The sequence below is a fragment of the Lepidochelys kempii genome, chromosome 10, assembly GCF_965140265.1.
Source record: "Lepidochelys kempii isolate rLepKem1 chromosome 10, rLepKem1.hap2, whole genome shotgun sequence".
NCBI classification, from domain to species: Eukaryota; Metazoa; Chordata; order Testudines; family Cheloniidae; genus Lepidochelys; species Lepidochelys kempii.
In genome coordinates this window covers 11,874,554-11,897,743 of record NC_133265.1, presented here as the reverse complement: position 1 = coordinate 11,897,743, position 23,190 = coordinate 11,874,554, and the positions used below count along the sequence as shown (strand labels likewise).

General features: G+C 46.2%; 2 protein-coding genes across 4 annotated transcripts in view; one reads left to right on the top strand and one right to left on the bottom strand.

Annotated features, from left to right (window-relative positions):
* Positions 1–25: 25 nt before the first annotated feature.
* Positions 26–5,183, top strand: NUDT1 (nudix hydrolase 1). 3 transcript variants are annotated; one of them, XM_073362000.1, is made up of 4 exons: positions 26–135; positions 1,744–1,904; positions 3,458–3,603; positions 4,067–5,183. In XM_073362000.1, exons 2-4 carry the CDS (start codon positions 1,753–1,755, stop codon positions 4,237–4,239), a joined length of 471 nt encoding a protein of 156 aa, XP_073218101.1. In that variant the 5' UTR covers positions 26–135; positions 1,744–1,752; the 3' UTR covers positions 4,240–5,183. The 3 variants fall into 3 exon arrangements, with proteins under 3 accessions (XP_073218101.1, XP_073218103.1, XP_073218102.1); XM_073362002.1 differs by lacking the exon at positions 26–135 and adding an exon at positions 326–345; XM_073362001.1 differs by lacking the exon at positions 26–135 and adding an exon at positions 1,219–1,229.
* The window catches only part of SNX8 (sorting nexin 8), a 31,941-nt gene continuing 12,793 nt past the window's right edge, over positions 4,043–23,190 (bottom strand). Inside the window, 10 exon segments of the mRNA XM_073361995.1 lie at positions 4,043–9,565; positions 10,678–10,827; positions 11,318–11,467; positions 12,298–12,366; positions 13,495–13,627; positions 14,274–14,434; positions 15,542–15,622; positions 16,361–16,482; positions 20,122–20,239; positions 22,043–22,233. Of these exon segments, the coding sequence (XP_073218096.1) occupies positions 9,452–9,565; positions 10,678–10,827; positions 11,318–11,467; positions 12,298–12,366; positions 13,495–13,627; positions 14,274–14,434; positions 15,542–15,622; positions 16,361–16,482; positions 20,122–20,239; positions 22,043–22,233 (1,289 nt within the window). The 3' untranslated portion in view covers positions 4,043–9,451.

Below are 23,190 nucleotides of genomic sequence, written 5' to 3'. Positions count from 1 at the left end.
GCGCCGGGGAGGGGAGAAAGCGGCTTTCCGGCTCCTGCTTCCAGTCGGGCCGTTTTCAACGGAGCAACCGGCGGCGCAGGGGCGCTGCACGTGGGACCGCCAGGCCGGGTTCGTTGGGGGGCTGGGCCGGGCCAGGTGAGTGATGCGGGGCGGGGCCAGGTGAGTGATGGGGCGGAGTGGGCCAGGGGCCGCTAGGTTACTGATGTGGGGCAGGACAGGCTGGGCCGGAGCGGGCCAGGTGAGTGATGGGGGGCGGGCTGGGCTGGGCCAGGTGAGTGATGGGGCGGAGTGGGCCAGGGGCCGCTAGGTTACTGATGTGGGGCAGGACAGGCTGGGCCGGAACAGGTGAGTGATGGGGGGCGGGCTGGGCTGGGCCAGGTGAGTGATGGGTCGGAGCGGGCTGGGGGCGGCTAGGTTACTGATGTGGGGCGGGACAGGCTGGGCCGGGACAGGTGAGTGATGGGGGGCGGGCTGGGCTGGGCCAGGTGAGTGATGGGGCGGAGTGGGCCAGGGGCCGCTAGGTTACTGATGTGGGGCAGGACAGGCTGGGCTGGGCCAGGTGAGTGATGGGGGGCGGGCTGGGCTGGGCCGGGTGAGTGATGGGGCGGAGCGGGCTGGGGGCGGCTAGGTTACTGATGTGGGGCGGGACAGGCTGGGCTGGGCCAGGTGAGTGATGGGGGGCGGGCTGGGCTGGGCCAGGTGAGTGATGGGGGGCGGGCTGGGCTGGGCCAGGTGAGTGATGGGGCGGAGTGGGCCAGGGGCCGCTAGGTTACTGATGTGGGGCAGGACAGGCTGGGCTGGGCCAGGTGAGTGATGGGGGGCGGGCTGGGCTGGGCCGGGTGAGTGATGGGTCGGAGCGGGCTGGGGGCGGCTAGGTTACTGATGTGGGGCGGGACAGGCTGGGCCGGGCCAGGTGAGTGATGGGGGGCGGGCTGGGCCGGGTGAGTGATGGGGCGGAGTGGGCCAGGGGCCGCTAGGTTACTGATGTGGGGCAGGACAGGCTGGGCTGGGCCAGGTGAGTGATGGGGGGCGGGCTGGGCTGGGCCGGGTGAGTGATGGGTCGGAGCGGGCTGGGGGCGGCTAGGTTACTGATGTGGGGCGGGACAGGCTGGGCCGGGACAGGTGAGTGATGGGGGGCGGGCTGGGCTGGGCCGGGTGAGTGATGGGTCAGAGCGGGCTGGGGGTGGCTAGGTTACTGATGTGGGGTGGGACAGGCTGGGCCGGGCCAGGTGAGTGATGGGGGGCGGGCTGGGCTGGGCCAGGTGAGTGATGGGGCGGAGCGGGCCGGGGGCGGCTAGGTTACTGATGTGAGGCGGGACAGGCTGGGCCGGGACAGGTGAGTGATGGGGGTCGAGATAGGCGGGACAGGTTAGTGATGGCGGGAGGGCAGAGCAGCCGAGCTAGGTGCAGCTAGGGCAGTGATGGGCGGTGATTGGTTTTAATCAGCAATTTCTGGGGCTAAGTAGGGGACAGGACCGGGCACAGCAGCATGACCTCCTGGCTATTGTCCCTTCCCTTCCGCACGCAGTCTGTGTACATAGGTGCTGGAAATATGAGGGTGCCTGGCTTGAAGTGGTTTCCATCATACACAGGGTTTATAGTGTGGGCTAATGGCTCTCAGCACCCCCACGATACAAATTGTTCCAGCACCCCTGCCTGTGTGTGTCCCATGCACTGCGGGCACAATTTCTGATCACACTCTCCCAGGAGTGCCCGGCTCAGACCCATCTCCCCTTTGCACAGACAGGGGCGATGTTCACAAGCAAGCTCTTCACCCTGGTGTTGGTGGTGGAGCCCCAGCGGGTGCTGCTGGGCATGAAGAAACGTGGATTCGGGGCTGGGCGCTGGAACGGATTCGGGGGCAAAGTGCAGGCAGGCGAGACCATAGAGCAGGCAGCCCACAGGTGAGATGGGTACACGTGCGCCCTGGGGGTGTGGGAGACAAGACCACATCCTATGCATCCATCTCCAAGTCAGGTGTGTAACTCAGGAGTATCACCAGCCTCCAGCATTTAGAAACCACGAGTCAGCCCCTCTTTTAAAAAAATCATGAGATTGTTTTAAATCATAATTTTTAAAGCCAAAACCCTGGGGTTTTTTATTTGCCGTCTGGGTTTTGAATCTTTCGGGTTCACGTTTTTCAAGCTTTTATCTTCAATGTTGAGGGCTGGAAACTTTCTTTGAAAAATGAAAGCTGAAGCTTTAAGAAAAAGATCAAATATCAGGAGACTTGTGATAAAATCATAGGAGCTGAGCAGGTGATTCCCCGCTCACCCCCCACTTATATAATTTATTACAAAAGCCTCAGCCCAATTAAATATTACTTGTCAGTTCTGTAGTGCCTTTTGTGGGAAGATCACTAAGCACTTCGTAAACTAATTAAGTATGGCAGGTTGCTAAGGGTGATGTAGATAATCACTTCACCCATCACTGAAAATGCCTTGAGCTGTAAGTAGCACCTTTTGCAATAGTCTCTGTGCACTACACAACAGGTGAGGACATGACTGATGAATAGTGTGCTAAACAATTTCATGAATTGTAATTTGGCTAGGATACCAAATTAATATCTATTTTACTAAAAGTGCCAGACACTCTCTGGTAAACCTGTTTTAAGTTTCATCCAAAAGATAAGAAGCACGGTGTTGCCTTGGCCATGTTGCAGGATTGTTTCAGTAAGGGCTCAAAGGAAGAATGGCCGCTGCTGAGTCACTAATACTGACTTCCTGCAGCACTTGGGTCTCTCTCCAATTATTGATTGAACCAGCCCACTCCTATTTATTTTATGGACTCTGTTGGGATTGCAGCAGAAGGTGACATGGCAGATGACAGCTGAATCAATAATTTCATATAAAATTAATGTCCACTTCATATAGAAGAGTTCTTCTGACATAAGCCCATGTCTCCCAACCTCCTGGCCCTTTCACAAATGCCTGAATTTTCCTTTGGATGGGCAGGGAGTTTGGCATTGCTTCAGTAAATCTCTGGGTATGCTACAAGCCAGTTTTACTTGTTTCTGGGTATTCCAAAGCTCCCTTCTGCATAAAGTAGTTTACTTTGCAGAGAACTGGCCTCTCACAGAGCTTCTTTGGTTGCATTTTATATAACAGCCTTTTAGGTAAGTTACTGCCAGTGTATGGAGGGAGGGAGAGAGATGAGCCTCCTTTCTTCAGGGTGCTCTTGGTTTGTTAGGCTCTTGCTACTGCTGAAAATATGGTAGATGGGATGCTTTGAATAATTCAGCATTTAATAATAAGTATTTGAAAAGTTCTCAAAGCACTGCACACACTAAGCCTCACACCAGCACTGAGGTTCTAGTTACTAGAACAACGTGTTTGTGCAAAAGATGCAGGATGTCTCCCTGCCTTCACCCTAGAGTGGTGTGTGTGCAGATGTTAACTGTTGAGTGTGTGTTTCCCTACTGCTCGCCCTCATGCAAAGATATCTGTTCCTCTTGTAGGGAGCTGCTGGAAGAGAGTGGATTGACCGTAGACAACTTGCAGAAGATGGGTCAGATCACCTTTGAGTTTGTAGGTAACTCTGAGCTCATGGAAGTCCACATCTTCCGGACGGACAGCTTTCATGGAGAGCCAACAGAAAGCGATGGTAGGAGTATGGGGCAAGTGGCAGCCCAAAGAAGATTTGTTTGCCCCTATTTCCTAATACTTAAAAGCATACGCGGAGAAGGGGTGATGCTGGTCCCATGCACACGTAGGCCTCTATGATGCACATTGAATTTGTCTTACACACACCCTCAGTATTAGTTTTGGACTCTCAGCCCTCATTCTCCTGGCCAGAAGCATCCTGCCAGGGTTTACTAGAAAGGGGGTGGTGGCTGAGTAGGGCTATGTTGTCTGAGCAACATTAGCAGCCTATTGCCTCCCAGAGTCCTGCTTCTTCCTCTGGACAATTTCCCCTTACAGTCCCTCCAAAACGAAGCCAGCTAGCTGTGCAGGCCTATGAATCATAGTTGTTGGAAGTGCTTTCCTTCCCTCCTAGGACACCCAGCATTAAAACAAAACAGCAGTGAAATAAGTTTACCCAAACCTCTTTATTCTTCCTATTTTAGAAATGTGCCCACAGTGGTTTCAGCTGGATCAGGTGCCTTTCAGTCACATGTGGCCAGATGATGTCTACTGGTTTCCCCTACTGCTCCAAAAGAAGTTGTTCCTGGGCTATTTTAAGTTCCAGGGGCTAGACACTATCCTGGAGTACACGCTGAGACAGGTGGAGGAGGTATAAGAGGAAACAGCAGCATTCCACCCTCATCAAATACATCATTATCCATATTGGGCCAGGCCCCAACTATTAGACATGAACCTGCCATAGCAGTGGCCACTGTATGCAATGCTCTCCTTTCTCAGCAGAGGAGATTTATCTACTGGATGGGTGGAGGAGAAAAAGTGGCTTTTCTCCTCAGGGAGAACAAAAGACAGCAGTTCTTGTGCTGGTGCAGTTCCAAGGTGTGGAGTGTTTCACTTATGGTTTGGGTAATGACTCCCATAATTCAATGGTATCCCTTTCTCCTCTAACAGTTAGCTCAATAATCTGTTCCACATTAAAAATACTAAAATGAAGATGGCATTCATGGTCTGATTCATGTTCCAGGGAAGTGACAAGATGATTTCTGAAAGGCCCTTACAAATAGTCCAGAAGCGGAGACCTGGCCCCAAGCAGCACAGAGACTGGAGTGTAATAGTTAACTTTCTTCACAGCACTGGAATTAGCACTCCCCTTAATTCTTTTCCCCACTCATGCCACAAAGTGGGACAGTGTGTTGCTTCCTTTTCTTCAGAGCCAGCTGAGGCTGGGCATGGAACCGTGCATGGCTCTAGTTCTTTTCCTCTCAAAGCAGCAGGAGGTTGTGGCAACAGGTAAAATAAAGCAAGGTGCTTGCATAGCATTGCTTAGGCACTGCCCAGGTTCTCATTTCTCTTAACCATTTAAACAGTGAATGAATAGTTAAGGTTATTAACTGTCCCTCCAGCTCAGCTTTTCATGCAGACAAGTGAAAATGTGCTATAAAGCTCAGAACCTTCAGCAGGGGCTTTCTAATAGGTTTCACCCCAAGACAGCAGCAGGTGAGCTGTACAGGGCTTGGGTCTGCTCCCAACTCAGCATGCAGGGCAATGAGTTTGATCAGTCCATACCAGAAATAATAAAGCCACTCTCAATGTCTTATACAAGGTTGTTTTTTTTTTGTCTTACAAATACATATTTTTTAAACACAGTTGGAGATATAATCTGTAAACATTTCCAGTCTATCAGTTGTAGTAATAGTTTTCTAATTCCTGCAGTTTGATAAAGTGCTTCATACATAAGACTATTTGAGCAAAGCAAAGATACAGGATTTTCCCAAGCAGGTAAAATTCACATCCTCCAACCAAGCCTGCCTCTTCCTATCTCCGTCCAACTGCTCTGAATAGTCTGTACTAGTCAAAGTGCCATTCCTCATGCACGTGGCAAGCCTTGTGCCCCTGCCATTCATTCTGTATTACAAACACTATTACCTCTGCTGCTATTGCAGAGACCAGTATTTTGAATTCTGTCCTCACCTGAGCTGCTGCTGCATCTTTCAGTAAAGTCACAATCTTGAACTTGTGCAGCTAGCCTGTTACAAATTCAGCAGTGACTTCCATGGGTGATCAAAAAGGAAGAGCAGATGGAGCAGAGACAAGAGGAGAACAAGGCACTGTTTAAACATAGTGATCCCATCAGAAAGTCACAGGTGAGGGGGGGAGTGATATTTTGGAAAGTTTCCCCATCTGTAAACCCTTCTGTGCGGCTGGTCAGAGTGGGCACCGCATGTTGTCCCCTTCCAATTAGAAACAGCGGTGGCAATAGGAAAGGCAGGCTACATGGCTGTTTTGGTGGAAAGGAGACCAATTTCTGTACTAAAGAGTCAGGTTCTCCTCACCGGCTTCGTACTCATCTACAGACCCGGCTTCTTCAAGACATTCTGGTGCAGACACTCTTGCACTGAAAATTGTAAGTCTGGATGCCTTATCTACAAAGTCACATCGCAAATGGGTGGAAGCCCCATGAGATCAATATGTGCAGAGAAAGCTTCCATTCAGAAAGGCACATTAACTCTTTGGTGCTAGAGCTCACAGCAGCAGCAGGCACACCCTAACTGGCATGCCCTGTTGAACTCATTTCCTGTTGTGCTCAACATTAATTCAAAACTAATTCCAGTCATCGGAAAAAATCTGGCAAGTTAATGCCCTACCAGCTCTGGTATTGGGAACTGCTTATTTAATGCATTATGTTTTGTTTTCACTATTTCTCTTTGTTAGTCTGAACACAGCATGGACCATAACAGCACCATGGAAGCAACTGGTTCTGCTTCCTCTACATTGCATATGGGGCACACAGAGAACTGAAGTCAGTTTGACTTTTCTACCCTTCACTCTTCCACAGTAGAGAAGTTGTAATAGACGCTGTCTCTGCGAACTGCATTGACCCCTAAACTAAGAGGAGAATACAAGTGCAGAAGCCCCTTCTCTGCTGCTGGAAGTAGTCATGCCACCACCCATTTGGACTTCAGACCAGAATGGCTAAGTCTGTAAAAATAGGTTTGCAAGTTAAAGCTTGTATGGACCACAGTGTGAAGGGAAGATGCTCCACAGAGAGAGCAGTAACCAAGGCAATCCCCCGGGATGTGGCATTGGCTGTATCAGGTATACGAACACTAGGCACTCTTTCTCTCTTGAAAGCTGCCCAAAACTTAGCAGAAGTTGTTGAATAACAACTGCAGTCCTCAGTGAAGCAGAGTATGCTCATCCCTGTCTTCATTCAGGGGCTAGGACAAGGCGACTGCACGAATAGGTGTATTCTCACTCCGAGCTACTCCAATGAAACATTTCTTTTTAAGATAGGTTAAGCCTGTGACAGATATAAATCTGATTATCCTACTGAATTCCACAGGCAGAGCCTGTAAGGGCTGCTGCTTAAAGAACAGTAATGAGCAGTTATCCCTTGGACCACTAAATATTTAATATTAGCCTTAAGAGTTTTTAGAAATAGCTGTTACACTTTCAGGCTTTTTATAACTGTGAAAAGGGCAGGGTTTCTTTCTACTAGAGCCAATTCTTTGCTATGCCGACAATCAGCCTCTATCAGACAACTGATAGCGGCAATGCGGCTCCCCATTTGATTAAACGGGAGATCCAAACTTTTCAAAGACAATGTACAGTATTTTCTTATTCTGATTATTTGTTTAACAGCAGACAAACTACTCCTCAATTATCAGACAAATAAAAAGATTTATGCTGGGGGCGGGAAGCTAGGGTTGACCACAACCAGGCAACACATCTTTAAAAGTATTGATCCTGTCTGCACACTGTTTAAAAACACAGTAAAATTTAATGTAAGCTAACATAAAGCAACCTATCTTCCTAGTCTAAACAAGGTCAAATGGAGAAATTTTTCCTGTCTGCCACTCAAAATGGTGGTTTATTATTACACTGTGCATACATTTGTGGTCTTAGTAATTTGTCTTAGTTTGTGAATAGAATCTCTTCTGTATTCCTTGGTATTCTCTTCCAAAGAGTCACTGGCACCTGTCTCGGGCTCGTGCAAAGCACGGTAGATTAGTTGCAAGGGAAACATTTTGAGCAAGCGTTAGACAGAGTTAGCACTTAAGCTGCTAACACGCAACAAGCAATGCATTCTATGTAGGACCGGTTTTTACATTCACCGCAGCTCCCTCTAGCCACAGCACCGAGAAATCGACATACACCGGGCATGTTTACACTGCATTAAGAGAGTGTGGCTGCAGTTCACATAGCTAGTTTAATCAAGCTAGCTTGTGTGTGAGGAGGAGCGAAGCAATAGCAGCATGGGTTTCAGCATGAGCTAGTCATCCCAGTAATTACCCGGGTTCTGGACACATTTGTACAGTCAGCGCTGAATTGTGCGCTGCCAGGGCTTCACTGCTCCCAGCAGCTGAGCTAGCTAGAGTATAGCGAGCTTGGCTATGCCTACACATGGTGTAGTCACATCTGATGACTGCAGCGTAGACACACCCAGTGTCCTATGTAGGACAATCTAGTGTAGCCCCTGTCCCACAGTGGTGGTTTCTCAAAGATGGAAGGGCCCTGCCTGTCCCAGACACCAGAACACTGATTAGCTTAGCGACGTAGGTCAAGTAACTTTCGTTATTTCAATCATAGTTCCTCTTGCAGCAGAAACTAAACACTATATATAAGAATCAGAATTCTAGGATTAGAGAGGTTGAAATACTCCCCCTAAATGGACAAGTTACCTGGACTAGGGAAATAATTATGGTCCAAATTTGACAGCTCATTCTTCCTAGCTAGTGTGTTTCCTTTTCACTCACTTAAAGCTTATTGCCTCCTTCACCTCAAGGCGTTTGCCTTCATCTTCAAGAGAAGATGATCATGGTGGTGCTGCCAGAAAAGAGCGGCAGCATCACCATGATAAATACTGACTCTTGCTGATGAACTGATCATTTTCAGTCCTGTCCTGGTTATGTAACAATTAACAATAGATCAGAGGGAACATCAGCCTTAGCCAATTTGGGCTTTTACAGGCAGCCATCCTCTGAGGATACCAGCGTGTAACACAGACACCCAGGAGTGAAGACTCCAGCTCTTCCCAGGAAAGTTAATCACCCCAGAGCTGTCCTGCTTCAACAGTATGAAAAGTTATCCCTTTCTAAGGGGTGTATCATCGTTTCAGTCAGCTATTTTCTATGCATGTGGCAGGCAGACTCCCATAAGAAATGCTGTTCAGCAAGGTAATCTGTGGCCACACATTACTACTTATGAGCAAATATGCCCTGTGCTTTCCTGTGACACAGGTTCAACTCCCACACTGGGAAACATCACAACCAGCACTGACCCACCCAGCAGAGCCAGAGAGCCACCCAGAAGCTTTCCCCTGTTTTGCATGTGGATCTAGCAATATGAAATCAAACACCTAACCAATGAACCTGGGGAGAAAGGGAGGCTAGCCTTCAGCTCTCCTTACCCACATATGCCTCTGGTTTGGGTCCCAAGCTTAAATAGCAAGGAATGCTTTGGACATCCTGTGCGTCTCAGCACTGTAGACATTGGCCAGTATATGTGTAGATAGCTGTAAGAGGGTAGTTAGTATGAGCGGCATGGGACTTCAGCAATAGCTGAACTGCAGCACGTGATGTACCAAGCCACTTCCAGTCCTTAGGCAGAGGACCTCTGGGGCAAAGAATCTCAGTCGTGCCCCAAGTCTTCTTCAAAATAAAGAACAAAAATCAAGAGATTGTCTCTCTCTCTGTATGTGCTCTGTATGTGTATGTGCTTCTGTTTCCAGTCTGTCCATAAGTCAGAGAGCAGCTCAAAGCAGCAGTATAAAAATAGCTGTTTGGAGGATTCCTTTTAATATCTGGAGATAGAGGTCACACCCCTCTCTGGACTGCACTTCGACTTGGTCAGTGTCAGATCTCGGAGCGTTAATTGGAAAAGAAGTTGCCCTCTGGGGGTGACAACGGTGGTGTCGGCATGTTGTGGGGTCCCACAAACAGGCAGCTCAACTTCGGCTTCAGTTCATTCCAAACTTTACTCATCTGGAGGAAAGAAAGCAAAACAGCTTGGTGGGTCATCACCTTGTCACACAGCACACTCAGAAGTCTGAGTTCTTGGCAGCACTAAGCTGTGTTGGAGGTTGGTCAAAAGCCAATGCATTTGCAGAAATGTTATATGGAAAACCAGTAATTCCAAAGCTCCCCTCCATCAAACTGGTGCTTTACTGCAGCTCTCTGAAGATCCTGTCATCCTTACCAAAATAGGTAGATGGGGAAGAGACAGAGTTTTGAAGGCTTGGTTAGAGCCCTCCACTTAAACGGTCTCCCCTAACAAACACTTCCATGAAGCAATGCATGGAAAGAAGTCCGAACCTAGGAAATGCTGAATGATTTATTTAAACACATAACAAGGCAACCTGTTAGGTCAGAGGTGGGCAACCTTTTTGGCCTGAGGGCCACATCTGGGTATGGAAATTGTATGGCAGGCCATGAACAAAGAGCTGTGACCACAATGTTTTTTGTTTTTTTTTTAAATCAGAAAAGACACGCTGCACCAGGACGTAGCCACAGGTGGGCCTGGGTGGGCCATGGCCCCCACACTTATCATCCAGGGCAGGTCCACCCCATCACTTGCCCCACTCCACCACCCGGTTCTCCAGCCAGGGAGCAGGGTCAGGGGCTTGCCCTGCTCCCCCTATCCGCCCACGCTCCTGCTGGGGAGCAGGATCAGGGCGCCGGAGCAGAGCAAGCCGCAAACTCTGCTCCTTGGCCAGAGCGGGGCAATGGAGCTCAAGGGACGGATTAAAAGCTCTCATGGGCCAGATGCAGCCCACGGGCCATAGTTTGCCCACCCCGTTAGGTCCTTTTTCTTGCTATATAATTTCTGTTTAACACGAAGCAAAAAAGCAAATCCATCTAGCAAATATAAAGCATCTGCAACTGAATAACCAGCATTCCACAGATGATTATCTCAGACAGCTCCAAAGCTAAAGTCACCCTGGGGAGTGCGGAGACTGGAAATACACACACACACACGGTTTATCAGCGCCACCTTCCCAAGCAGAGCCCCACTCTTTGAGAAAGAGGGAAAAACAAACAGCTCAAATACATATTTTCAACTGGAGGAAGGGAGGCAAGTTGACTGAAGAACTTACCTCTTTATGGCCCTGGATCTGGGAGTTGACAAAAGCTCCCAAGATGTGGGAAGTGAGAGGCAGGTAGATATGGATTAGCTGTGTCTCCTGGTGCAGGCAGTACAAAGAAAAGTAATTCCGCAGCTCCATGGTCATGATGGCATTCTCTTGCTGAGAGACAAAAAACCCAGTTAACCTCACTGTCCAGAAGGGAGGTGCACGGGGGGCTGGAAGAAATGCATCATCCTCAGTGTGCACTCACACCAGCAGAGCACAAGTTCTCCTCTCTACCCTGTAACTCAAGCACTTGCCAAAAATCAGAAATGCAGTCCTGTGCCCATTTTGCTTGACAGCAACTGGAGAGGTCACATAGCAAGCACTTTCCACCATGCAGATTGTGCATTTCTGCACTTCCTACAGGCAGCTATATTGGACCACCTTGTTTTTGATGCCAAAAACCAGCAGTAAGTGTTCATTAGAACAAAGACTCTTTCCTTGCAGCACAGCACTTAATCTGAATAAGACTAAGATCTATGGGTGACCCTTTCTGCCTCTTCCAAAAACACGGATAAGCCACATTATGGCAGTATTAGGAAGAAGTTTCCATCCAATACACATGCAACCCATCACTCCCACACACACAGAAACATCTGCCCCCTACCTCCACAATTCGGGACTCCAGCTGTTCCACGGACTCTGGCTCCTTGTTCTGCACAGTGGCACTCATCATCTGCTTCTTCATCATGCTATACTTGTGCAAAGCTCGCTGGTGTTTGTGCAGTACTCCCTTCTCGTGCCTCTCACACAGATCCTTCAGGACAAAGGAAAACAACTGATACTGACCCCATGCCAGAGCCTAGACACAGGAAAGTGAGCCATGGGAGAGGGTGGGGAGAAGAAAATGTGCACATCTGGGAGATACACAGCTGAGGGCATGTAAGTTGTCCCATGCAATTTCTAAACTCTGGACTATTTCAAATAAAGCCTTTTAAGACGAGAACCAGAACTGCTCTGAGCCAAAACGGAGGATACAGCAGGTGATCTGAAGCTGCATCTCTGTCAATGTGCCTTGAACTTTACCAACACCAAACTTACTATCTGCATATCCCTTTTCAATATTAAGCATTACTAATTAACCTCTTGTTAGCTTGCAGTGCCCTGCTATTTCAATCCTGGACTGGGCCCCTCTTCAGGAAGGCTGCCAACTGTGTTGAACTGCATTTAGATGCTTTCTGCAGGGTGTCCATGAAGGAGTAGGCTGAGATTGTAAAACTCATTTCAGTTCTAACTGAACTAATGTCTTCACACGTAAAAGGCTGGTCTACTAAATTCATTCTCTTTTCCTGCCCCCAAAATAGCTGACTTATGAAAAAGATTAGCTGATTCCCACAAGTGAAGCAGACGGATATCTTTAACTCCTTGCAAGGTTTGGTGTCCACAAAACTTAATGAGCCAAGAGCAGATCCGTAACACTTCAGAGCTAGCCAAGGGGGAGAATCAATCCCCTCACTCTACATGATGCCAGTTTGCCTCCGAACTGACTGTCCAGCTAGTTTTCCATTCACTTGGCGTTACACCCTCTAAAAAGCACAAAACTGTTCTCAACAACTTTCTCACTGGCAGAGAAACAGCAGCACTCACTTTATAGGACTGAAGTAAATCCAGGAAAAGGTTCAGCTTCTCCACCACATCACTCTCTTCCTGTTTTCCCTAGAAAACAAGAGACAAGTACATTTCATATAAGCCTGGCAAGAGCACACTTCACAGCTCCTCAAACCCAGCCAGTATGTTGACCCTCCACTGTAATCTCCAGGGCACACCAACCATTACATAGCTACATCAAGCAGCTCTCACAACGGGACTGGAGATTTTAGGCTTGGACACTAGGATGAACACAGAACTAATTGGAACAGGAATAGCATTCTGATTGCCTGATCACTGCAACAAGAGGTTGGCATCATGAGTCCTCTGAGGTTTTCCATGCAGCTCTGTCTGGAACCCCTGCACTCATAGAATCCACCAGGATTTAATCTTCCCTCCTTAAGACACACCTATTCCAGGTGACCTATAAACACCAGCACTTAGAAGACTTAATGAAACAGAAAGCAGAGCTGACAAGACACAAGCTAAACTTCAGCACTTGCTTGTTTGTTTATGTCCCATCTCCCTTCCTGTGTCCGTGTTATGTGTGTGGCTCTCAAGAACTTAGGATCCTCGGTGCAGGAAACTGGTTTTATTTATCTGTAAAGCACCCAGAATATCTTTAGCAGCATGAAGTGATGGTTGTAGTGAAGAGAAACGATCACTCGTCTTTCTGGATTGCCATTTGCTCGTGTTATTCCAATGGTCATCATCACATTGTGCTGTTTCAACAGCAAAAAGACCTCTTGTGTTCTGTCTGAATGAGTTTCATGTAGTGTTTAACAAGTGGTGAAGGTCACAACTGGATACAGAAACAGGTTCTGCTGGACTATATTCACCATATGATCTTAGCCAGGCAGAGTACAGGATTTTTGGACAGCTTGGGACAGTCACTATTTACTTTATTTAAACCTTTTAAAAAGGTTCCCCCCACTTTTCCCCTCCTCACTGTGCTTTCCCTGCCTGAACACCTTTGAGTTTAATTCCACCAGTCAGAACATGTAGCCCAGTAGCATACCTGGCCAGTTGGACATGGCTTTAGACTGATGCCTGCATAGCTGCAAAGAAAGGGGAAGTAATTTCTGGGGCACCCATGCCTAGAAGGCCTATGAATCAAGAGGTGACACTAGGCAAAAACACCCCTCTCAGTGCAACAATTGCAATAATACAGGAGAAGCAAATGGCAAAGGAACTCACCTGCTGTACAGCCTTATCGGCCAACAGCGCAAATTCGACAGACAAGCCTTTCAAGGCCTGTTTCAGAGTCCCCCACGTGCTATTGTTCAGAGCAGCCCAGGAGGGAAGTGGTGTAGTGTCTGAGCCCAAAGCACTGGGAGAGGAAAGAAGAGGCAGTGAGTCAGTTGCCACTAAGCAGCTCGGTTAGTGTGATGATTTACCCATCCCAGCAGTTACTGGAAGTTCCCCCTCTCAAAACTCACTAGTAGGCTCTGGGGAAATAGAGTCCCCTAGGAATCAGGTGGCAGTAAGTTTATACCTACTCCCCAAGAAGGGTCAAGTTAACAGCACAGCACAGTGATAGCAGGTTGGGACCCGTATATGTGGGTGAGTGTATGCACACAAACGAGAGAAAATGAAAGAAACTGTGCACTAGCAAGAATATTAGTGTTTTCAATTTAAAACAAAAATGCGGCGTGTGTGAACATATACAGCATGTAAAAGGGTCTATGAATGTGCATGACCACACCCCCATGTACTTGGGGGCTGTACCATTTCACACAAGTGTAAATCAGATCCAAAATGTCAATGCTGTTTTCTCTCCCTCACCCAGGGGAACACACCTACTATGTTTTCTTCTCTCTGCAACAGGAAAACGCGAACCTGGTTTGTGCCATGCGTCTTCAGAAAGACATGTCTCATTCCCATAGACATTCTACTGGTACACCTACTGCTCTCTTCAGAACTCAAGACTGTTCACAGAAGTGTGCTCTAGAGGGAGTCCTCACACCCTAATCTACCTTAGTTCCTTTCCAAATATGAGAAGATCTGAGGCATTATCAATGGCGCGGGAAGCTATTCTTTCTGCACGGTCCCGCAGTTTGTAGAAGCTGTTGTAGATGTTTCGGATAAGCTCTCGACTGGCAGCAAACTGGGCCTGGATGTCGGCTGGGAGGAAGTCCTGAGGCAGCAAAAGAGATCTTAGTAATGGACTCAGTTGCACGATAAATCACAAACAAAGAGATTAGGAGTCTTAACCTGGTGACACTGAAAATGGTTTTATGTTCTGAGAGGAGCCATTGAAAATGGCATTATGATGTTCCAGGCCTATCAGTGACTCCAGGTCAGAACTCTTAACTGTAGCCCTGCAAACTCAACCAGGTATTACAAGCTGAGTTGAGCTGCTTCTGGCTTGTACCTCATCAGTAAAACATTGTGCAACCACAGCTCAGTTAACAATTCTACTGGTGATGCATGGGCCACAGTAGGATCCACCGCAGTCTCCAATAGCTGAGCTTGCTCTGCAGAGGTAACATCAGTAAAAGTTTGAATAGTCCCTAGCGTCAAGCACTGTGAATAATGCACACATAGGGGGCAGGACTGCTGAGTAATAAAGGTACCATCTTTATTATTTATTTCTATTGCAATAGCACGTAGGAGCCCCAGTCACAGACCAGAGGCCCATTATGCGAGGTACTGTAAAGGCCATTTAAAAAAAAAAAAAAAAAAAAAACACAAACCCATAAGCAACATTTAACCCTCACTGGCTGCTTTATTTTCCCCTCACCCCAGGCTGAACTTCCACAAAAGCAAGCAACTCAGGGGAGCAGCAATGTCAGATTCAGCAAGCAAGATACACAACTAAGGTACAGCAGCCTTCCCCAAACAAATGAACAAACCACGGTGAGATTCATAGCTTCTCTCATAGACAAAGAGGGATTATGACACAAAGGAATAGTAAGCGACAGGATGAACTTTCAAACTGTGTAGGTTATTTATAGTTACCGAAAGAATGTGCATTTGGACAAAGACTTCTCTCACACTAATTTTGTATCATTTTACTAAACAGACCCAGGCTGGACATACTGGGCCTGGAAATAACCAGCTATATGTTTTGTTACGAAGAAAACAGAAGATCAAGTCAAAAGAAGGTCCTTTACAGTTCTCTGTGGAAATTGCTCTTTTCCCTTTCAACTACAGCCCCTCTCTTTTACCCAGCAGATACAAGACCTTGTGCACTTGGGCTACTGGTATTAAGACTGCAATTATGCACCATAAAGAAAAATACCTTGGCCCGGGGGGCTAGTTGACAAGTCATGAACTCATCTCCCACACCTTGTACCAACTCCCTCAGCTTGTTCTGCACATCCTAGAAAAGCAAAAGAAACCACCAACCAACCAATTAAACCCATCTGGCAATTCACACAGTGACAATGAATGGCAATTTCAATCCTGTTAAAACCAGGGCCTCCTCATGCAATAAAGCAACAATCCACAGTTGATGGTTGCTTTTATTACACATGGAAAGGGGCCACCTTTTCATGACATTTAACCCTTCCACCTTGAGGGAAAAAAATCAACCCCTCATGCGAATGAGGCATGGAAAAAAGTGATTCCACATACTGAGTCCATTTGTAGGCCCTGACCCATCTCTCTCTATGAATTTCCAACTCCTGTATCACCCTCTTCTCCTAAAATTTAAACACATATAAATGTTAACCCTCCACTTTAAATGCTGCATTCGTCTGAGGAGAAAGTTCTTCCTGTGCTAAAAGTCTGCATTAGGAGACTGAGAAGTCCTAGAACAATGTTTCTTAGCTCTCCCCTGGTCAAATACCTTTCTGGGGAGCATCAGAGATAAGGAGTGGTGTGACATATATTGCCACAGGAAAAATAATTATTTTTAAGGTATCGTGCCTACAGCATTGCAGAGATAACACATCCCACTGTCCAGTAGCAGAGTTACCTAGTGTGGACGATATACTCCACTAGCCCCTGGTAGCCAGGATCACAATTGTGAGGATGACAAATGTGCAGGCAACAGGCAGCTCTAAACTCGGTAACTGTTTCCCAGTGCAAACACGTGGCATCACCAACAAGTACTCACCGAGCCACTAAAGGAGAGAAAGAGCTTCAGGAGCACGTCTTCCGAGAAAGGGGGATGTCGAGCCACCAGATTAATGAAACGCTTCAGAGCCCGCCGCCTAGACTCTATGAATTCTCGGTCAGCTACAGGAGGGAACACTACATTAGTGTTAATGCATCAGGCATTGCAACTGGCTCAGAACGAGGGTAAGGCAGCATCATGTCCCACTGCTCCCTTGCATTTACATCTGCAGCAAAACCCAAGAACAGTACTATCGGTGCCTTCCATCAGCTCCATGCAACAGATCTGCTGGGTTCACTGGTCTAGCCATTACTTATCAGAACACTGCAAACCCCCACACCCTCAAATGGTCTGTTACAGCTTGTCTTAAGTTCTGCAAACCCTTCTGCACCTATTTACCTCAACAGGACTACTCAGGTGAGTCAAGTTAAGCAGTGTGAACTTGCAGGATTGGACCCTTAGATTGCAAGCTCCTATGTCTACACTAGCATTTTTGTCAGTCAGGGGTGTGAAAAAAAACACACTCCTGACCGACGTAAGTTTTGCCAACAGACGCGCCGATGCGGACAGCGCTATGTCGGTGAGAGTGTGTCTCTCACCGACACAGCTACCGCCGTTCGTTGGGGGTAGTTTAATTATGCTGACAAGAGAGCTCTCTCCCCTTGGCATAGAGCAATGACACGGGAGACCTGACAGCAGCGCAGCTCCAGCCACTGTAAGGTCTATAGTGTAGACGTAGCCGGAGTTTCTCTTCCTTTATGTTTATGCTGCATCTGGCACAATGGGACTCTTATCCTGTGTGGAGCATCTGGGAACTACTGCAATACAGATAATTTTTAAAAGCACCTGCTACAAATTCTGGTCCAACTACAAAGTGAATCACCCCATATCTTTAATAGATGACATGCAAAGCAAAATTAACATTTGTACCCTTTTTTGCTCCTTTATGTTGTGGAAAGGTGGCTTCAAAATATTTTCCCCAGAAGTTCCCTTGCCCCATACATTGTTTGGGCTGGGATTTGTTTGTTTGTTTTGGTTTGGTGTGTTGTGTTTTGTTGTTCATTTGTTTTTTGTTTTGTTAAAACTGGTTTTCTTCTTTTCTGTGGAAGACTTTGCTGAGACCTTTGGAGGACGTGGTAGGCAATTCACAATAAACTAAACCCTAAAGGTACAGCTCTCCTAAGTCCTAATTGTCAGGCTACAAGAAGTTCAGCAACTCATCCTCCTGGAAATGGGAGGGGTTCAGATTTCAGACTACTGTCATGTCCTTATGCAAGTAATTCAAACATCACGCTAAAGTCTTCCAGGAAGAAGTGAAGTCCAGAGCTGATAGTTGTAAAGTTGAACAAAAAAAAAAACAAAAAAGGGTAGCAGCTCTTTTTTTTTTTTAAGGGAGAAGAAAGGATTGCAAAGAAAATGATGCAGCCTTCTAAGTACACAAATAGCTTAGTGACCCCCGACACAGCTTATTAGAATGGTCTCTGGCAACATTTTCACATCGTAAAGGGACAGTGAAGGGCATCACAGCCTTTTGCTTCCTCGTTCACCTTTAACTTGAGTTTGTTGGCCACCAGCGGTCCCATAATGATCCTTCCCCACAAAGTGATTTTCAGTTGCTCAAGTCACAAGTCCACTCAGACTCCCTAAAATCTTGTGCTCTGCAATTCTGCTTCCCTGTTTTATTAATCTAACTAGACATAGCCACCCACTGATAACATGCAGTGAAACAGCAATTGCCAGGAAAACTTTGAACAGTAGTTCTGTTTCTTGTAAGGTTTTCTAGGTCATCAGTACTTACTACCATGCATGGAAAGACAAACTCAAGTCCAAGTGCATGGAAGGGAAGGAGAGAGTGGTGAAACTCTGATCCGTTCCAATTGCTACACACTCGTCATCTAGTGGCTACTGCCACCCCCTTTCTTTATGGCTCATGCACAACCCTGGACAGAACTAGCAACAAGGAGATTTTTTTTAAAAGGAAAAATTAAGATGGGGAAAAAAATCAGAAGGCAAATAACTTCCTAAATGTGAGATCTGTTGGACTACAGAATAGTCTCCCATGGGAAGCCAACATTTGGATAATTTAGAAACAAACAGAATAAAGGAGTGGAAGATATACAGTAGAGAATAATCCAGTACTAATATGGGGCTGGAAAAAGATAACCTAATAGATGTTTTGCCTCTCTAACTTCTATGATATCTGTACTCACTGGGAAATCCTCTTAAATAAAATGATCAGCAGTGAAATAGTGTTGACATTCAATATTGTTGCCATTAGTTATTGTTCAGTTTAAGCGTCAACTCTCCACTAATATTAACAGGAGCAGGTCACTCTTCTCACAGGTATTGTTTCAGGCTGTAGGTCTTCAAATTCTCACAGACTGCACTGCATTAGATCATATTCAAGAATTACCTTTGAAACCTCAAGAGTTATATTTTAAAAAAAAAAAAAATCATCCTGACATCTTACATTCTGCAGAAATTGACAACACTACCAGAGTAGCTCCAGAATCATCATTCTGGCCTGTTCTGGTTCACTTTAAACCCTGCGCCAGAACCTTTCACTAATTTCTGATTCTTCTTTTTCTATGGCATAATGTGGACTCCTTAAATTAAATGAATAATTTATTGTGAAATGTTAAGCTTGGCAATATGGGCAGAAGACAAGACAGTGAAAGGCTTGTTCTTTAGCAGATAAAGCAGAAACAAAACAGAACTGTATAAAAGACTTATGTAATGTATTAAATAATAAAAATAAAACTTAAAAACGTGTCAAGATTTCAGACTAGAGAAAGATGTATCCAAAGTAGCTTTGATGTGTAGTCAAGCTTGGAGTATTTCACTATCCACAAGTACATTGTAACCATTAGAATATGGAGGAAATGACAGTCTGATTCCAAACCCATCATTCATCTTTTTAGTTTCTATTTTGACTCTACATAACTAGACACTCTGATTTTAAAGAAGAAAAAAGCTACTCCTGAGATAGGTGATTTTTGTCAGAGAAGAACAAGGATCTCTCTGATAGGAAGTTACCTTTTATATACGGACAGTTACTTAATTCATGTGACCAATATTGGTACAGAAAGGTTTCCGGGGGAGATGACACAGCCTACAGAAGCTATTTACTTAGAGTCTCCATGCTTGTAAATAAAGGCCATAAGCTTGAACAAAGAAAACTTGGAGTAAGACACGCTCTCACTGAGGGGTGTGAACACTTTTTATACACTCATTTCTCCTGGAGCATTTAAACCTTTTCATATGCAAATGATTTCCCCCACTTTCCATCTCTATGGTTCTCCCGCCACCGAAGAGGGAAGGGGTGTCTAAAGCACCTTTCATACTCAGAGCACTTCACAAAGCGCAATGATACAGTAGCCATTCTGCACTCGCCAATGTGCGTCAGCACCATCGACATTATAACCTACTTTACTGGGAAAGAAATAGCTGAAACTCTTCCCTATTCTAGGTCTATCCCTCACTCTAGGGCTAGCCTTACTCTTTTCATGAATGCCATCGGATTTTCAACTTACACCTGGAGAGTCGCCAGTGGAACTTTACATTCATGTCTTATCTGAAAATGACTTCCAGCAATGCAGTGCAGTGCCTCCCCACGGTATGCACTACACTGTCAGCGCTGCTTTTTGAACCAGAGAACAACAAATGCTATGGATTCTTCGAGACATGTGCATTCTTGACTGTATTCTCATGAGCACATGCATACCAAAGCCCATCCAGTCACTAGGAAGACCCAGGTTTACCTCCCAGCATTCTCTTTGGAGGAAGTGCCGGCACCATACGATATGGGAACTTCTGAAGCAGCATCTCATGGAATACCACAAAGTCATTGTATCGCCTGTACACAGAGCACTTGAAGCGCTGCAATAGAGAGAGAAACCTCACAACACTCAGACAGGACAATAACAGCATTTCAGTAATTTCCTTGCAGCCAGGAGGAGTTAAAGCCACATGTGGGACTTGAAGAGAGTGGCTGGTACATTTATTGGATTTGCAGACCACTTGCTTTAAGCGAACAGTAAAAAATAAAGTCACACAGAACCCTCCAGCCACCTCTCAATTATGCACTTAGATAGCTTGCTGGTGGGTTAGGTCCCTTTGGGAACAAGAGTTTCAGCAAAGAGCACATTTCAAATTCCATACACGCAAAACATGGGGGCAAAGACATTTTATAAAGGAAAGGGGAAATGTTTTCTGTGGGTTACTGGAAGGAGGTGGTAGATGTCCCTAAACTTGCTGTCAGTCCACATAATTCCTCCACAAAAAGACATAAAGGAACAATACAATTTTCAATGAGCACCCTATCATCATTAAGGAGCATTTCAATGCTGGTGTTCCTGGTAACATCCACCAAACCAGGTCTAATGCCATGGGAAGCAAAACAGCTTTGAACAAACGTAGTTCTCAGCCCTCCAAAACCCAGCTGTTTGACCTTTTTAGTGAGTCATGCAGCAGAATGAGGAGAAAGTAGGAACTGTTGTGGGATTCCTAAAACAGCGTTAAAGTTTCTTATAACCTTAGTTTCAAGATTTTTGCATTTCTGATGTCAGGTTACAGGAATGAACAGTGAGAACACCCAGGTTTTGGAGATTAATTTGGGTCCAAAATGAGTGATGTAGCACACAAAGAGAGACACTCAAAAGGCACGTTGGCAAGTCATTTAAAAACCACATTTGGCTGATGGAATAGCATGTTGAAAAGACTAAATGTCATCACATCCATCCACGTCACATGTGCATCGTACACTGCTAGTTCTTATTGCAGAGCTGTGCCATTTCAGAAATAACCCAACAAGATTAATAACTGGAGCACAATGGATACAGCTCTTAGGGCTTTCTCATGTCTGCTCGGCAATCAGCAGTCAGATTTGCTCTTGCAGATTTAAGCTGGTGCCCAAGGCATAGCTACTGCCTCTTTATGAAGAATCTCATTACACAGAAAGAGAACTGTCGGAAGAACGATGGCTCAGGGAATTGGTAATGGGATAAGAAGTCTCTCAAACCTGTGATCCGAAGGTGACTCTGGCTGAGGACAGTAGTGACTGAAAACTGCTACAACACTGTCAGACAGTTGCTTCTTTGGTGACCTGTGTGGAGTGAGCTGGTGCTCTTGGGCCAGTTCTTATGGGACAGATAGCCTCATCAGAAAAAGAAAAAAAAAACCCATCACAGAAGACACTAGTGAGCAGTCTCACAAAGGGGACAAAAATTGAATGGGACATAGAAACTGAACTCCCCTCCTGCTCCAAAGGTGGTCCCTACAGTCAGGATTGGGGAAGTGAACTGGGAGAGGTATGGGAGAACCTGCATTGCTGCTGGCTGTGCCATATGTGCATTCATATACAGTCTAGTCTTCAAGTGAGTTTGGTCGTTACGCTCTAGTCCTCAGAGGGTGTCCGTTCACCTTACAAAACGACAACAGTACTTGTCAGTCCCTGCTTTGGAGAGGCCCAGTATCGGAAAAGCAGAGGTTAGGATTGAGCTGCAGTGGCACAACTGTAAAAGATACCTCCATGAATGCCTGACTCAAACCAGCATCACCAATACATTGAACAGATTAAAAAAAAAAAAATGATCTGGCTTTTGAATCTAGGTTAAACCATTGCATGGAAACTCCTGAGGAAACACACATTCTCCCACAGACACCGGTGTTCTCCCGCGTTACCTTGCTGGAAACTTCATACTCCACATGTTTCAGAAAGAGGCCCTTCTTCTCAGGTATAAGCTCCACCTGCACCGTGTCCTTGCTCAACAGCTCCTGTAGGGTGTGGGAGAGCAGCAGTGGGTTTCTCTGGGGCGTCTGCATTAGCAGCTGTTCCGGATCCTTTGGCTCAATTACTGGAGGCTTTGCCAAGTCTAAAAGAAAGAAGAGAAAATTGCCATTTTTGAAAGAAAAACTGAGTGAAAGAAGAAGCCTGTTCCTCTGCTACGTCCTCTCACAGCACCTCAACACAAGTCAGAAGAGCAACCAAGCCACTCCTTCCACAAGAGGCTCTGCCCATTTAACTACCTCCCCTACTCTTAGCATACTCAGTACCTCCCTCTGCACAACGCCCTGAGCATCACCTATTATACCTAGTCATGAAGCCAGCTCCGCGTTTCTGTTACAGGCCAGATTTGTTCTGTGAATCAGCTAGGAGGCCTGCATTTCCTGTCTGTGCAGCTCCCACCACAACAGAATCTGCCAAGCTAAGTGAATACCTAGCTCAGCACTCTTGGATCCTGTCTAGAACAAATTGTGAAAGGAAAGAAACTGTTATTTTACACTGCGGAGTAGGAATTAAAATATTACTTTCATATGTCACTAGAAAGAAAGGAGGCACTTCACTTGACAGAACGTAATTATTCTCTATGATAGTATAGTGGGGTATGTGGAAATTAATTAGTCCCATTAATAGCTTTAGCACCTCCATGCACTGAAGCTCCAGACAAGAGGCTTCTTGAATAGGGCAGCCAACTGGGCAAATTTTTACTCAGAGCAAGCTCTGGATAAGATTCCAACTTCCCGCACCAAGGGTCATGCGTCCTAGGTGGTGCAGCTTCTTACAGTGAAATCAAGCACCCAGCTGTGCAGCTTAGACAGACAGGTTCCCCAATAATTCTAAGTAATACATTATCAGTGAACTAAGAGTGGCTCTGAAATACAGACCGCCTCCCTTGGGAACAACCTAATACAGAAAGGGGATATTAATCTGGGGTACTCCCTTACTAAACAACATATTGCAGCTCAGCTAAACAGCTTGACTTTACTGCATAATTACACATACTGTGCAACAGGTAAATTCATATAAATGCTTCCCGGGTCACAGGAAA